This window comes from Miniopterus natalensis, chromosome 2, assembly GCF_054644295.1.
Source record: "Miniopterus natalensis isolate mMinNat1 chromosome 2, mMinNat1.hap1, whole genome shotgun sequence".
NCBI lineage: Eukaryota > Metazoa > Chordata > Mammalia > Chiroptera > Miniopteridae > Miniopterus > Miniopterus natalensis.
Window position 1 is genome coordinate 49,389,347 of NC_142082.1, and position 14,910 is coordinate 49,404,256.

A 14,910-nucleotide genomic window follows, 5' to 3' on the forward strand; every position below is an offset into this window, starting at 1 on the left:
CAGCGCTTTGTTCATATCTCTGTTATAAGTACTTATATTGTAATATAATTTATCTGGTTTATATGTCTGTCTTCCCCACTAGATTATAAGCTCCTCTAGGAAGGGGACCATGTCTTATTCATCTTTTTATCTTTAGTGATTATCACAAAGCCTGGCTCATAGTTGGCACTAAGATGTTTGTTGGATGAATTAATGAATGAATGCACATTTGAATCTCCAATAATGGAGTGACAATTACCTCCCTTGTTAATTCTTATCAATTTTTCAAAAATATCTGTTGAACGTCTTCTCAGTCATATGGGACCATTTTGCTAAACCATTGTTACAGTTAGGTATTGCACCACTAGGGTTACAAATGCTGATGGAGGAATACACAGGTAGTCTCAGTGGAATTTCCATAACAGTAAGCCATTAATGTTTTTAGAGAATTAAATGTTGTAGTTAGTTTCAGGAGTAAAATAGCCTTTTGGTTTCTATGAGTATGTAAGAATAGAAATGGCAAGAGCCACCAATCTAGTCCATCCCACTAATTTTTTATATCCAAAGATGACCTAATGTAGAATACTGGACAAGGGTTAAGAGATTTAGCTTTTGGTCCCAGCTCTGTAACTCACTCTGTGGCCCTAGATAAGTCTCTTAACTTATCCAGGGCTATTTCCTTGTCTGTAAAATGAAAGCGGTTGGACTAGACAATCTCTAAGGTTCCTTTCACATATATAGCTTCCCTGGTGTATATTAGTGTTTAATCTAAAACAGTTTAATATATCTATACCAATTCTCCACACCTGTTGTTGCTACTGTTTTTGTCTTACCAACTGAAACAATTTCAATTTGGTTATGATAATTCATATTATGTTTCTTAGTATAGTTTTATATATAGTGTTCTCAAGTGCTTGCCTTTGCTGGCACAAATTCTGTTCAGCCTATGAAGTATAGAGTAACTGCTGTATTCACTAGCACTTTATTCCTTTCTGCTTATAACTCTTCCATTCACTTCTGAACTCCAAGTTTAAAGCTCTTCCCTATTACAGTATGCTTCCTAAAACTTGAAACTCATTTTTAATTATAGTTCTCATAACAAGTTAGGTCTGGGCTGAGTTGGGAGTGAAAAAAGGGTTGAGAACAATGTAGTTAGCTATTTCTTACAGGAAAAAAAATGAGGAAAATTATGTATTATTGGTTAAAAGATTGATTAGGATTACTTCAAGGGATGGTTGAGTTGTCATTTTACGTATTTCAGTATTTTATGTCTACCTAAGCATTGTTGTTTTAAATGTTATTGGATAATTGTAATACTTTAAAAATTAATTTTAGTATTTAACCACTGCCCAAGCATTTATTGAAATCATGTTGCAGGAATGGGAGAGTATTCCATAATGCTTGTTTTATTGCAATGTGATCAAATGTATCAACTGGTAGTTTACTAGGAAGACAAGATTTCACTGTTTTAGCTGATTATCTGTAGAAAGTATGGTTGAGCTTAATTGAAGGAAATCTATTAATAGAACTGTGTTATGAGGACTGTATTTCCAGTCTTACTTGGAACACTAATCATTGGCTCCAAAAGTTACAGAAAGAAAGCAAACAGTTTCTTGTTTGGTATGTTAAAATATCAATGGCTATTTTACAGTATTATACAAACTTTATTATCTGTATTTTCTTTTTTCCCCTTACCCATAATGTGAACTAATTATAGAAAATTATTTTTACTTCTTTTAGAATTTATATAAATATTAAAGATTTTTTTTTCCTCTCACAAAAGTCTTTTAACCTTTTAAAACAAAAAATGTCCTAAACGAAATTCTGGTTAATTAAGTTAGTTCACTTTTTGGTCTTTCAGGGTTTTTCTTATTCTTTTAAAACCCTATAAATTAAAAGTGGAAATTTAGTATTAAATCATGAGTGTATAATTGTAAGGCAGAAAGAAATTTTCCTTTTCCCAGACCTCAGGAACTACCTTGTTCTTGTTAACTTCTTGAGCTGGCTAGTTGCTCTCAGGTATGTATGCAGGCTTGTAGAGAGGAGGTTTTTTTCTCTCTCTGATTATTATATTCCTATCAGATGACAGCAGATAATCTTCCCAAATAGCTACCTAAAAGTCCTAAAAAACAAATTTTGGTAAATATGACTGCCATGCTCAGTAATTTCTAATGAAAACATTGTGTAGTTGAAAAATTTCTAATTTGGTAAATAAATTTCTTGCAGTTTATAAGTATTGTTCATTACGTAGTGTAATTGAAGGCATTTTTTATTTTAATTTTTTGGTGTCAATTTATTATACTTGCTTCTTCCTATCCCTCCTTCCTTGTTACTTCATTTCATCTGTCTGCTGATCTCCCCATCATACAGAATTAGTCTTCCTTTGTATACCAAGCACTGTCTCATTCTGATGTGTTTCTTTTATTTATTTTTGTTGTTAAACATTGTGCTTAGTATAGAATTTTATGTCATTTAGTGTAACTAAAGGATGAAATGATTATCATGTGGAGTTTAAGGAAATTGGATATATCTTGCAGTTACTTTGAAATCTTTGGAGAACTTAAGATAATTGTTTTTGCTTTCATTTTAATATATAATATCTTAGAATTTGTTCATAATTTTTTCAAATTATTTTGCCTATGCACACCTCTATAAAAATTTGCTACCTGGTCAGTTATTGCATTTCCTAACCATAATTTTTAGATTATAGTCATGTTGTAGAGCTGTGATCTTTGCAGCTTAATATTTTAAGGAAGCATGGTGCAGAGAGCTTTCGTTAAAATTATTTTAAGCCAGAGCTGATTTTTTAAAAAGTTTATTTACAACTTTGATTTTGATCCTTTCTCAAATAGACTTTTTTTTTTTCATGTTTAGAAAAATTGGAGGTCAATTTATGGTGTGATTCAATTTTTAGATTATTTACTATTTTCTAAGTTTTTTTTAATAGTCTTCTCTTTTTCCAGCAGAGAGAGATCATCATTGCCTGAATTTAGTTTTGTGACTACAACAGCAAGACCTGTTCCTGTCTGGAGACGACTGTTATAATAATATCACTCTATCATTTTATGTTTGCCCTTTATCGATTTGAATAGGTGTTTACATGTATTATAATTAGCATTTTATCTTTACAGTTCTCTAAGGGCACATCTGAGTCCAGAAGTGTATCTTAGTGTGTGCTTTGTCTGACCTTATTCTTAAAATGTTTTCTTCCCTTTAAAGCCATTTATTTTTTTATGCACCATAAGAAGGCAAAAGACCTCTTGGTTTCCTAATATGACATAAGTTCAGTCTTGTCCAAGTTGAAAATTGTGTCTAGGAAATCTATAAAGCCATGACGCAGTGTTAATTAATATGAAACATTTAGAATGAAGAAAATGATTAAAAAGTTAAGCATGGGTTTAATTTTAATTATTCTGGGTTTTAAAAGGGTGCATTTCTGGGGTTATAGTCACTTAAAATAATTTTGAACAGGTGGTAAAATATTTTTTTACACACTCTTGCCTATTCTAAATATACTTACTGAAGTTGTTCCCAAGACCACTGCATAATTTTTTACAAAATTCTTAGCTCTTTAAAACAAACAAAGAGAATATTTTTTCTTTCTTTTCAAGTATTGCAGGATGACTTGTGAAGTATAACTATTGAAAAATATTTATTAAATGTCTAATTTACACAGTTTTTCCACATTTTCCTCATAGTCAAGACATCAAAGACAATCTTGAAAGCAAGGGGAAATAGTGTGTGTCTAACATTATTAAAGACTATAGTTTTCCTGTTTTAAAAGGCATATGCCCATATTATTTATTAATAAGCAATATGGCTTAGAATTATTTAGAGTCTGATTAAATTTAATACTAGATATTTACCCAAAATACCCTTTTTTTATAATGGGGACCATTAAAAAACAACTTCAGAAAACCAATTTTTGAGTATTTCTTCAGATTCTCCTGAGGCATTTGAGAAAACTGGAAGTTAAACTTGGTAGAAATTTTATTAGGAAAGTCCAAATTACACTTGCTTCCGTTCACCCTTGTCCATGCTATATTTTCACTTATTTTGCGTGCTAAGTTGACTATCCTGTAAACACTTTCTTGAGTATGCACTGCATTTGTCTTCATGAAAAATAAAAAGACAGAACACATCAGTCATAATGTAAATGAGCTATTTTGATCCACATTAATTGGAGGCAGCATGGTTAATATTAGGCTTGGTTTGAAGGAAAAGTACAGATTTTGGAAGGTCTTCTAACATAATTATGACCCAGTAGTGTACCAGGCCTTTTTAAAATTAGACTTTAGTTTTAGTTTATATTTGCAAACTAGCATATAGCTGCAGGGAGTTTATAAATATTTTTCCAGATCAATTCACTATTTTTTCAAGGAAAGATTCTCTGCCCATGTAATGGTGGTTAATGTGCTAGAATAGAAACCCAAAGAACGTTGTCTGAAGAGACCATATTTGCTGTTAACAGTTTTAGTTCGTTAATGGATGTGGACCACATACTACCACCCTCAGTTTTATTTTGTCATCTTCCTGTTTTTCCCTTGCCTTTAAATTAAAAACAAAATAAAGCAAAACAAAATTGAATATACCATTTGAATCAGAGTCGAGGTGATTTGATTCTCATTAAGATCATTGCGCTTTTTGGAAATTGCTATAAGATCCAGTTACATAGTTAAATTTCCATATGTTGATTAAGATAAGAATTTTTATTAATTTTCCTGAATAAGATTCTCATGGAGCTGTGTGTAGATAACTGTACAGAATCACTTTTGTGTAATTGAATGACGAAGTTTACCTCTGCATGATTGCATTATGGAAGCCTTTTATATATCTTTATATTTTTCAATATACTTGGATTTTACACTATTAGCTGCTCTAGTCATGCTATATTTGTTTTTTTTTAAATAGAGTTTATAAATATTTATGCTCAAACTACAGATTGAATATTTTGGTCTTGTTTACAAGATAAATAATACTTTAAAGTGATGCAGCCCCAAAGTGTCTTAGGAAAAAGTCATTGGTGCTATAAAACCTCTCAATATCATTTTTGAGTCTGTTATTTAGACTTCTAGGCTTTAATCTATGATCGCTTGTGACTTACTTTATTCTAATAACATAATTATAAAAGTGGTCTGTGGTGAGTAAAGAGCTCTGCCAATTAGAAACACCATGATTTAAAGATAAGCAGAATGACATTGTAGTTATTTGTGCCCACCTTCCCCAAAAGAAAATAGTTTCTTCAGTTTGTCATTGGCTCTTTGATAAGAGGAACGGTGTTAACCTGTCTGGAATTAAAAATATGAAACATTCAGCATGGCTCAGTTTTCCTATATTTCAAATAGAAAACTTTTCTAGTCCTAAAATATGGTGTAATCCTGCTCTGCTTTAAATTCCCATTTGTCTTTTACTCAACAGGCAGCAGGGTAATTCTTAAATATTTATAGAACATTTGGTGAGTTGGAAAGAGATGTATTATTTACATTGTACAAGTTTTGTGTTACTGTGTAGATTGTTTTCTACATCTACAAAACTTTATTCCAGCACCTTAGTGAATGTTCTTAAGATACAATTTTTAAGTATCAGCAAAGCATTCATAGATGTTTATTTTTGATTCTCAGAATCCTGAACCTGTTTTGGGTGTGATAGAACATGTCTGGCACAAGATTTCCTTTAATAAATGGTTTAATTTAACTCAATTTCTGTGGATTGTTGAACCTTAAAACACCAAAGGAATCTTTTCTTGCCTGGAGACTGGATTGTTCCAGTGTTTAATACCTGTGCCCATAAGTATCCATTTCATGAATGCGTGTTGGCATGGGGAAAAATTTCCCTGCTCTTTGAGTGGAGCGAAAGTAATTGGTTAAGCTGTAGCAGCTTTTTTTGTTGTTTGTTTTTAAAAGTATGAAAACTTGAACTGACAAAGGTAAAACTTGAACTAGAAAACTACTCTTGTATGCTTAGGATGTTTAATTACATGTTTATGTGGGGTTGTCAACATTTTTATTTATAGTTGAATTATGTTTTGTTTGTTAAATATCCATAATGTTTATTATTTTTATATTTTGAAAAAATTTTTAAATAAAATAGTCTTACTTAAAAGCAGTTGTTAACTTTTTAAAATTGTCCATCTTGCATCAATAGAAAAATTTGCAGCCCTCAGGCATTGCACAATTGAGAATTCTGAAAATGTTTATATAAAGAAATGGCTTCACATTGCCTCTTTACCTCTTTGCCATCCATTCTCGCTTTCAATTGTTCTGAGTTACCTTTGGTGTACCAATGTGTTATTGGCCTAATGGCTTTCTCTCTCACACATACACAGATCTTCCATACCCTATTCTCCCTAATTCCTGCCTCTGCTGCCAGAAATTTTCTCTTTATTCCATTTGGGAACCAAAAAATTTCTCCTTATGAGTGATAAGCATAAAAATATAGTTACGACAAAGAAGGACTGCTATAGATTCTAAAGTGAAGTTTGACGTAAAGTGCTTATACTGACGTCAACCTATTGAAAGCTTTCAGAACTTCCCTCCATAATTTTCGGTTTTCATTTGAACATTTCTTCTCCTGATTTAATCTGCTTTTCCAGTATTCACTGTATTCATTTTGTATTTTATTTTATCAAATGATAAAATCTTTTTTTCATTGCAGATACACATTATCTCCAAGTGCATAAGCCTTGATAAAAGTCTAGTTAGATCTGGTTCTGAAATAGCAGGAGTCTGACTTGAAATAGTATAAAGGACTTTGGTTAATAATGACACACTTAGTAAAATTATTTAAAAGAATTATATATTTTACATATATATTGCTAGCCTCTGTAGAATATTTGCAGATTGAGCGTGTTGTCCGCTTTCACTTAACCTGAAAAATATTTCTGTATAAAGTATGAATGAATTTGGTCTTTGAATTGTTTTTAAAAATCACGTGTTATAGCTAGACATTGAAAATAAAAAGACAAAGGTAAGATGATAGAAAGCCTGTCATCTATAAATGATCACTAGACATTTTTAAGGGGTTATATAATGTAGACTATTCTGTGGTCTATTTTTTCATTTATAATAATAGGTTGACACCATTTTCAAAGCCCCTCCATTTGTAGCAAACTTTTGGAATTAATAGATTTTTATAAAATGTTAATGGCATTTAATAAATTTTCAAGAACCATTGTAATGTCATAACTAGTCTATTTGAAAGGTAGGGCAGGTAATCTTTACCTTAGTAAGATAAAAATGGCAGAATCGGGATGGGGATTTTCATTTCTTAATATATCTACTATAAGAATACACAAAAAAGGTACCAGTTTATTAAAAAACAAACTCCCCATATTTTAATCTCAACTCTCCAAACTGCTTTTCTTCAGCAAAATATATTTTCCCCATGAAATTCATGAACATTTTTACTGAAACTCATAAAGCATGAAATAAACTATGAAAGAATATAGAAATGGGAAGATAGTGAGTTCTAAATATTTCCCTTCTATGTCATAAATAGAAAAGTCCATTATTGAAAAGATAATCCATTTTATTGGGGAAGAATACAGTTTCTTGCAAACAACATTTTCCTGAGCTATTCCTGTAATGGTCATGTTTTATCTAATACACAATGTTGTATTACATTAATTCCAATATTTGAGGGTTTGCAATGTTATGGCAGTTTTCTTACATAGTCAAACTTTGACTGACTTTTACAAATTTAAAATGTATTGAAGTATGCAAGAATATATTTTGTGTTCAATGATATGAGGATTGTGATTCTGATTGAAATACAGTACTCAGTGTTTTGGAGACTTTATATTTAGGATGTGGAGTTAATGAAAAGACCAAATTCCTACTTCTGATTTCAAGGACAGTAGAGTACAGATTACATACAAGAAAAGAAAGCCTTTAAAGTCTTTAACATTCTTGAAACATTAATGTTAAAATGTTATGTATGCCAAATATCTCATTCAAATAAAAATTTACAGTGACATTACTACCTGTTTTTTTAAAAAAGGACTATCTATGACACATCCTGTATTTTTCAGAAGTCAGTGTTAGGAAGAAATATGTAGGAGTTGTAGATGTTTGCAGTTCTGGAGTTAGAAGTGGATAGCTGTCAAATTTGTACTAAATTTAATGTGGTATTTAGTTTTGTGTGATAAGTAGTCTAGTAGATAATGTGCCAGTTTTACATTAAAAAAAAAAGTTGTCAAGTCAATATTCACAGAAAATTAAAGAATGATCAGAAGGAGGCTCTCTGGCACTTAGCAGTTGCCATGTCTGAATGAAGTAAGAATTTAAATAAAAACCAAGCAGGTAACTTGACAAAAATATTCTTTGAGTACTGACTATTAGTCATGATAACCCTCACACAAGTCATACTTGTAAGACTACATAGATGAAAACTACAGATGCTAAAAATGTAATATAATCCTAACCAACCATTCTTTGGTTAACCTAGAGGAGTAGGAGTTTTCAATTTTGTTAAGATCTCTAGTGAAAAAGGGGAGAATCTCCAAATGAGAGTGCTCACTAAAGAAAGCCATCTAAGATTCCAAAGCTGGGAAGAGCACAGTGGATTACAGATTTAGTCCTGCATTCGTGAGAGTTCTGAGAAAGCAGCCTCGAAACAAGAACAGCGCCCCCAACTGATAAGCATGAAAATTTCGTAGAAATGCCTACAGCCAAGAGCACATTTATTCAGGGTAACTTGTGTTCCTCATGAAAAGCACTCCAGGTAGAGATGATGATAGCAACCTGAGTTCCAAGGTACTTTCCCCCAAAAGAACTCCCATTTGTCTGCCTCAAGCACCTCAGCACAATTTATATCATCACAGGAAGCCATAAGCCACATCATTCAGACCTAATATCCAGGTTCATTGTTTCAAGATAATTGCTTTGTTATGAAAATACCTGTGACTTTTCTTGCCCAGTTGGACTTAGGGATTTTCCAAATGTGAACACTTAGGCCCTCCTGTGTGTATTTCTGGCTATGGCTTACCACAAGCCATAAACATACAGAAATTGTATTTCTGTATACTAGCATTGAACACTTGGAGCCTGAAGTTAAAAATAACAATGCCGCCTGTCTGGGTATGCCTCAGCCATTGAGCATTAACCTATGTATGATCCAGGAGATCGCGTTTTGATCCCAGGTCAGGGCACATGCCCGGGTTGCAGGCTCAATCCTCAGTAGGGGATGTGCAGGAGGCAGCCCATCAATGACTCATCATTGATGTTTCTATCATCTATCTCCTCCCTTCCTCTCTCTGAAATCAATAGAGATATATTTTTTAAAAACTGCCAGTTAGAAGCACTGGTGGGAAAAATGACAGGTGTAAATCCAACAAACCATATACAAGTCTTGTATGCTGAAAACTACAAAGTGCTAATAAAGGAAATTAAAGAAGACCTAAGTAATTGGAGACACAAGGTAATTGGAAAACACAACATAGTATATGTATCAAAATCACAGACTTCTTTTTGAAACTACAGACAAAATTATCCTAAAATTCATATGGAAAGGCAAAAGAACTAGAATAAAAACAATTTTGAAAAAAGACAAGTGAGAAAAATCAATTTATCCAATTTTGAGACATTTTATAGCTACAGTAATCAAAACTGTTCTTGATGAAAGGAAGGGATCTTGAGGGGCTGACACAGATCAATGGCAGAATACAGATCTCAAAAGTAAACCCACACAGATGCCCAACTGATTTTTGATACAGTGCAAAAGCAATGAATGGAGGAAATGCGACCTTTTCAACAAACGATCCTGGAACAACTGGACATTATTTAAGAACAAGCAGAAAACACCTGACCTGAATCTTACACCTTACAACTCAAAATGAGCCATGGACAGATGTAGGATTATAAAACTTTTAGAAGAAAAATATTTGAGATCTAAGGCTAGGTAAAATGTTCTTAAGATTTGACACCAAAAACATGATCCATAAAAGCATGATACATTGGGCTTCATAGAAATGTAAAACCAGCTCTCTGAAAGAATCTGTTTGAGGATGAAGATAAGCTAGAAAGCGGGAGAAAATAATGGCACAGCACACTAATATGTGTCAGCACTGGTATCTAGAATATATACATAGCTCAAAGCTCAACGATAAAGCAAACGATTTAATTAGAACATGGGCAAAAAAAGAGGCATTTCATTAAAGATAATATTTAGATGGCAAGCACCTGAAAGATACTCAACATCCTTTGCCACTAGGGGAATGAAAATTAAGGCCACAATGAGATATCACTACATGCACAACAGAGTGGCCAAAGAACAGATGGGGACACTAAGTGCCGGCAAGGATGCCGAGAAATGATCACTCACATTGCTGGTGGGAATGTTTCTCTGGAAAACTGTGGTAGTTGCATAGCCTCTCTGGAAAACAGTGTGGTAGTTACTTAAATAGCTAAATATGCAAATATATGAACCAGCAATTATACTCCTGGGCATTTAAATTCTTTTTACACAAATACTTGTACACAAATGTTCATAGAAGCTTTATTCATAATAGTAAAAAACTGGAAATAACACATGCTTTTCAATGGGTGAACGGTTAAACTGATACATTCATTTTATAAACTATTAGCAGTAAAAAAGAAAATATTTTGGCATGCCGCCCCTGAATTGCTGGAAATTATAAGTGAAAAGCACCAATCCTAAAAGGCAACTGTGATTCCATATATAACACATTCTTGCAATAACAAAATTATAAAGATGAGGAAGCGATTCGTTGTTGCCAGGGGTTTGGGAGGAGGGGTGGGAGGGAAGCGAGGGACTATGAAAGGGCAGCGTGAGGAATCCTTATGGTGATGGACGTGTCTCTTGGCTCTCTATCAACAAGCTGGTTGTGATATTGTAGTACAGTTTTGCACTGCATTACTACTGGGGAAGATTTAGTAAAGGGTACATGGAATCTTCTCCTTTCTCTTACAACTGCATGTGAACTTAAATTATCTCAAAAAGTTTGATTTAAAAAGTAGAGGCAGAGTAGCATCTGCCAAGTTCTATGCTAGGGCCCAGTCTTGGAAGGATGTGTGCTCGCCAAAAAGAATGAGGTCTTGAGAGCGAGTATTTGAGGGGTATGAAAGGGTTGTGTGCTTGAGAATTTCTGGAAATACTGCAGACTTATTTCTTCCACCGGTTACACCACACCCAGGGCCAGGCGTCCTACATACATGGTGACCCTCGTTTCTGCCTGATGGGGACTTTGGACTGCGAAATGGCAGAGTTCACCTACCTATGAAAAGGTGAGTGAGTATTAAAGCAACGGATGCTTGCCTTGCTCTCCTTGCCCTTTACCATAGTTCAGGAGGGTTGGAATCATCCAAAAGGGGGAGGAAGCATAGAACAAAAGCAAAATTATAAATTAAATGCCCTGAAGGAAAGAAATAGTTATGTGAAAGTATAAAACCTATGATGTCAAGAAAGGCTCCCCATAAAAAGGGATCTTCACTTGAGATCTGAAAGCTGAGCAGGAGTTGAGTAATGGGGAGCATTTTCTTCAGGGAATGAACAGTTTTGTGCAAAAGTACTATAGAGGGGCCCAACGTGGCGCATTTGAAGAACAAAGAAGCCCAGCGTGGTGGTCACGTGGAGATGAACAGTTTTAGAATTAGTACAGTTTTCATCTGTGGGTGAAGATGAGATTCCTAGAGATCACATAAATCTACATCGAATCCAGGTAATGTGGGCAGTTTCTTCAAATGATTAGAAAGGGATAGCCAATCAGGGAGGAGTTATAGAGGCCAAAGTAAAAAAAAAAAAAAGTTTTAGGAAGAAGGGAGTGATAATATCAAAAATTGCAAGGTAAAGTAAGATGAAAGGTGAAAATGTCCACTGTATTTTAGGAGGAGGGGGCCATTGATGCCCCTGGAAGGTGTTTTTGTTTGGTTTATTTTGTTTGGTTTGTTTTAAGGAGGGATAGAGGAGCTAAATGGATAGGCTAAGGACTGAAAGGAAGGTAAGGATATGGAGACAGTACAGGGAGCAGGTTTTTTGAGAAGAATTTTAAGGGTAGAATAGAGATACATTAGTAATTTGCGAGGCATGTGGGATAAAGGGAGGCCAGACAGGTAGTCATGTTTAAATCTGTAGAGAGAGGAGTTCTAACGGGAAGGTAGTGTGGCTCATACTGAGAGCTGCCTTTAGTAATAGATACAAGTCCTCCGCTGAAACTGGAGGCAAGGAGAGGAAGAGAGGTTCAGATAGTTTCAGGTTTGGTAGTGGAATTCAAAGAGTTCCCATCAGACGGTTTCAGCTTTCTCTAACTAGTAGGAAAATCATTTGCTGCATAGCCCCCACCTGTATAACTGCTAAATAGCACCTCGCCCTCCACTCTACCGTCTTTCCCAGTCGTAGCTGAGAGTCCCCTAAATATCTAGTCTTACCTAGTCCCCTCATGTTCTTCCACACCAGACTTGCCTGGGCCCTTCGCCACAGCCTCCACTGCCAATCGCAATGGCCTCTGTTAAAACACGGCTTTACTGGCTATACCCAGCCCTCACCGCGCCCCTCTGCCCCACCCATACCGCACCTTCAGGGCACCAAAGCTGCACTGTGGTCTGAGGAAGTTAGTGACCCTTCCTCAGATGTGTCAGTCATGGGGCCTGGGATGCGCTGCGTAGCATTTGCTCAGAGCCTGTCTCTTTTGAACACAGCTCCTCCTTCTTCGTGCCCTGAACGTCTCAAGCCGATGGGTAAACATCTTGCCATTCCTTCCATAATTCTTTTCTGCTCTATCCACTCTCTTTCCTAATACCTAATTTATGGGGGGAAAACTTCCCATATAAATATCAACTAATGCAAATAAGTACTCAGAGAAGTGACAAAGAGCATGAAGTAATTAGAATGTAAAGAGTTTTAAGGAAACTAAAAGCTAGATAGGAAGAGCCTGGAAAGAAACAAGGTTCAGAACATGCTAAGAACTTTGAACTTAATTCTGAGGTGTTGGAGGGGCCCCTGAAAGGTTTGAAAGTTTAGAAGAAAGGAGATGGAATGGAAGGAAGATAGGGATGAGAGCAGGGAAGTGTGAAATGATTGTATTTCATTTTTGATTCTAGATCATTCTTGCAATCCCTGTGGGATATGCTGAGGAAGATGAATTGGAGGCAGGGAGGACATTGGATATAAGGGCAAAGAGACCCCAGGTTTCTGGGCTGAGCAACAAGGTTGAGAGTCACATCATAGTGTGAGATGGGACATGTGGGATTGGGAGCAGGGTTGTAGGACAAGAAAAGAAGTTGAATTCATTTTTGTCATATTGAGGTTTAGGGCCTTGTGGGGTATCAAAATAGAAATATTCTGTAGACAAATGTCTGCTATCTGAAGCACACAAGAGAAGTCTGGGATGTAGATTTGGGTCTGGGAACCATATATATGAATGAAATTTCCCAGTAAGGACATTAGCATGCAAAGAGGGAAGACTAAAGATGTTGAACCCCAGTATTTGCAAGGGCCGGGGAAGAAGGTACCCATAGTAATACAACTGACTATAGGCAGTTCTCTGCTTTAGAGTTTAGACTCTAAATTCCTATGTGCATGAATTTTATCACCAGTCCCCCAACACCGTGATTCAAAATCAGTGACCATGGTATATTAACTGTGATCAATTGTTTCAAATGCACACTTTCCCCGCTAGCTCTTCAGTCCACAAATCACTGTGTAAATAAGAGATGTGCATCATGGTCAGTGACCAACTGGTCGTGTTGCTTTGTTCCAAGTCTGTTGTGATTGGTCACGGCATCTTTTATTCAATTCACACACACATAGCAAAGCAGGTCGATGTAGCTGTGTTGCCGCCTTGTCTCACAGTGATAAATAAACTCGTAACATTTTACGAAATGGTTAATGAAGTGTTAGTAAACAACAGCTTAAAAGAGATGGAGGTGGTGGTTCTCTGAAGAGCAAAGGCTAGAAGGCAACAGATAGTTGTCGTGGAAGAGAGAACAATTCACAGGGGCTGCTTGGACTTCTGAGGGGATCACACAGCTGATTCGGAAAGCGATAAAGATGCTCGGAAGGATGCACACAAGCGGGGGAGGTGGGAGCATCTTTTCACCCTTGGTTTCCCCTATAGTCTCCCAACAGTGCCTCCCAAGGGCAGTTAGTCTGGGAAATGTACTTTGCAGACCTCCAGCGTCACAGAGTCCAATACAGAAGGGTTGGGTTGGGTCTGAGAGGCAGTGGCTGCCATCACCATTTTTCCCAGGATTTTCAGAAAAAGAGGATTGTTAATGCCTTAGTTTGGTACCTCCGGTCTCCAAAGAGGCATTTTGTCTACAGGACCACTGTCATAAATCTGCTACACTTGTAAGTCATGCATTGAAGCAAATGGACACATGTTGCTCAAATATCGAGAGGTCAGTTACAACTACTTTTTCTTGGTCAACAAAAACCAGACGCTTCTTTTCCCAAAGGCTATCATTGTTATTCACTAATAGTTTCTTTTCTTTCTTTCTTTTTTTTTTAATCCTCAAATGGCTAACCTTTGTCGGATTCCATGTCCAAGAACTTGGTTTGCCTTCTTTTATCTGTTCTTAGGCTGTGGGCTGGCTTTTTCTTTGCTCCCTTTCTCATTTGCCTCTCTCTTTCTGGTAATGAGGTGTCTTGGGTGTTGATTCTCTGAGAGTATTTTTCAGTTTGCTACTCAAAGAAAAAGAGACTGAGGAATCTGAGATTTTAATTTATTTCAACTTTCTCTGTTTCTTTCTTATGCCTCTTCTGGCCCACTGGGAAGAAACAAGTCTACCCTTTAGGAGAATTTTAAGTTTATGCACTGGAAAAGAAAACAGTGGCTTGCACTTCTTAATATATTTCTTGTTTTCTTTTACGTGCATTCTTTGACACATAAGCATTTGTGTGTGATAAAGATAGACGCCTACAGCATTTGTACAATTAAGGCAATTCTGGCGTCCTCCCTGACACCCACTTGTACTG

The 14,910-nt window shown here is 35.5% G+C and overlaps 1 protein-coding gene across 16 annotated transcripts in view; it reads left to right on the forward strand.

Annotated features, from left to right (window-relative positions):
• The window catches only part of RBM26 (RNA binding motif protein 26), an 85,543-nt gene extending 79,459 nt beyond the window's left edge, over positions 1-6,084 (forward strand). For 12 of the 16 annotated variants that reach the window (XM_016224140.2, XM_016224128.2, XM_016224130.2 and 9 more), the window contains one exon: positions 2,943-6,084. In XM_016224140.2, the coding sequence (XP_016079626.2) occupies positions 2,943-2,966 (24 nt within the window). In that variant the 3' untranslated portion in view covers positions 2,967-6,084. The remainder of the gene's footprint in view (positions 1-2,942) is intronic. The other 4 variants (XM_016224141.2, XM_016224129.2, XM_016224131.2 and 1 more) reach the window with 1 other exon arrangement.
• The last annotated feature ends 8,826 nt before the right edge of the window (positions 6,085-14,910 follow it).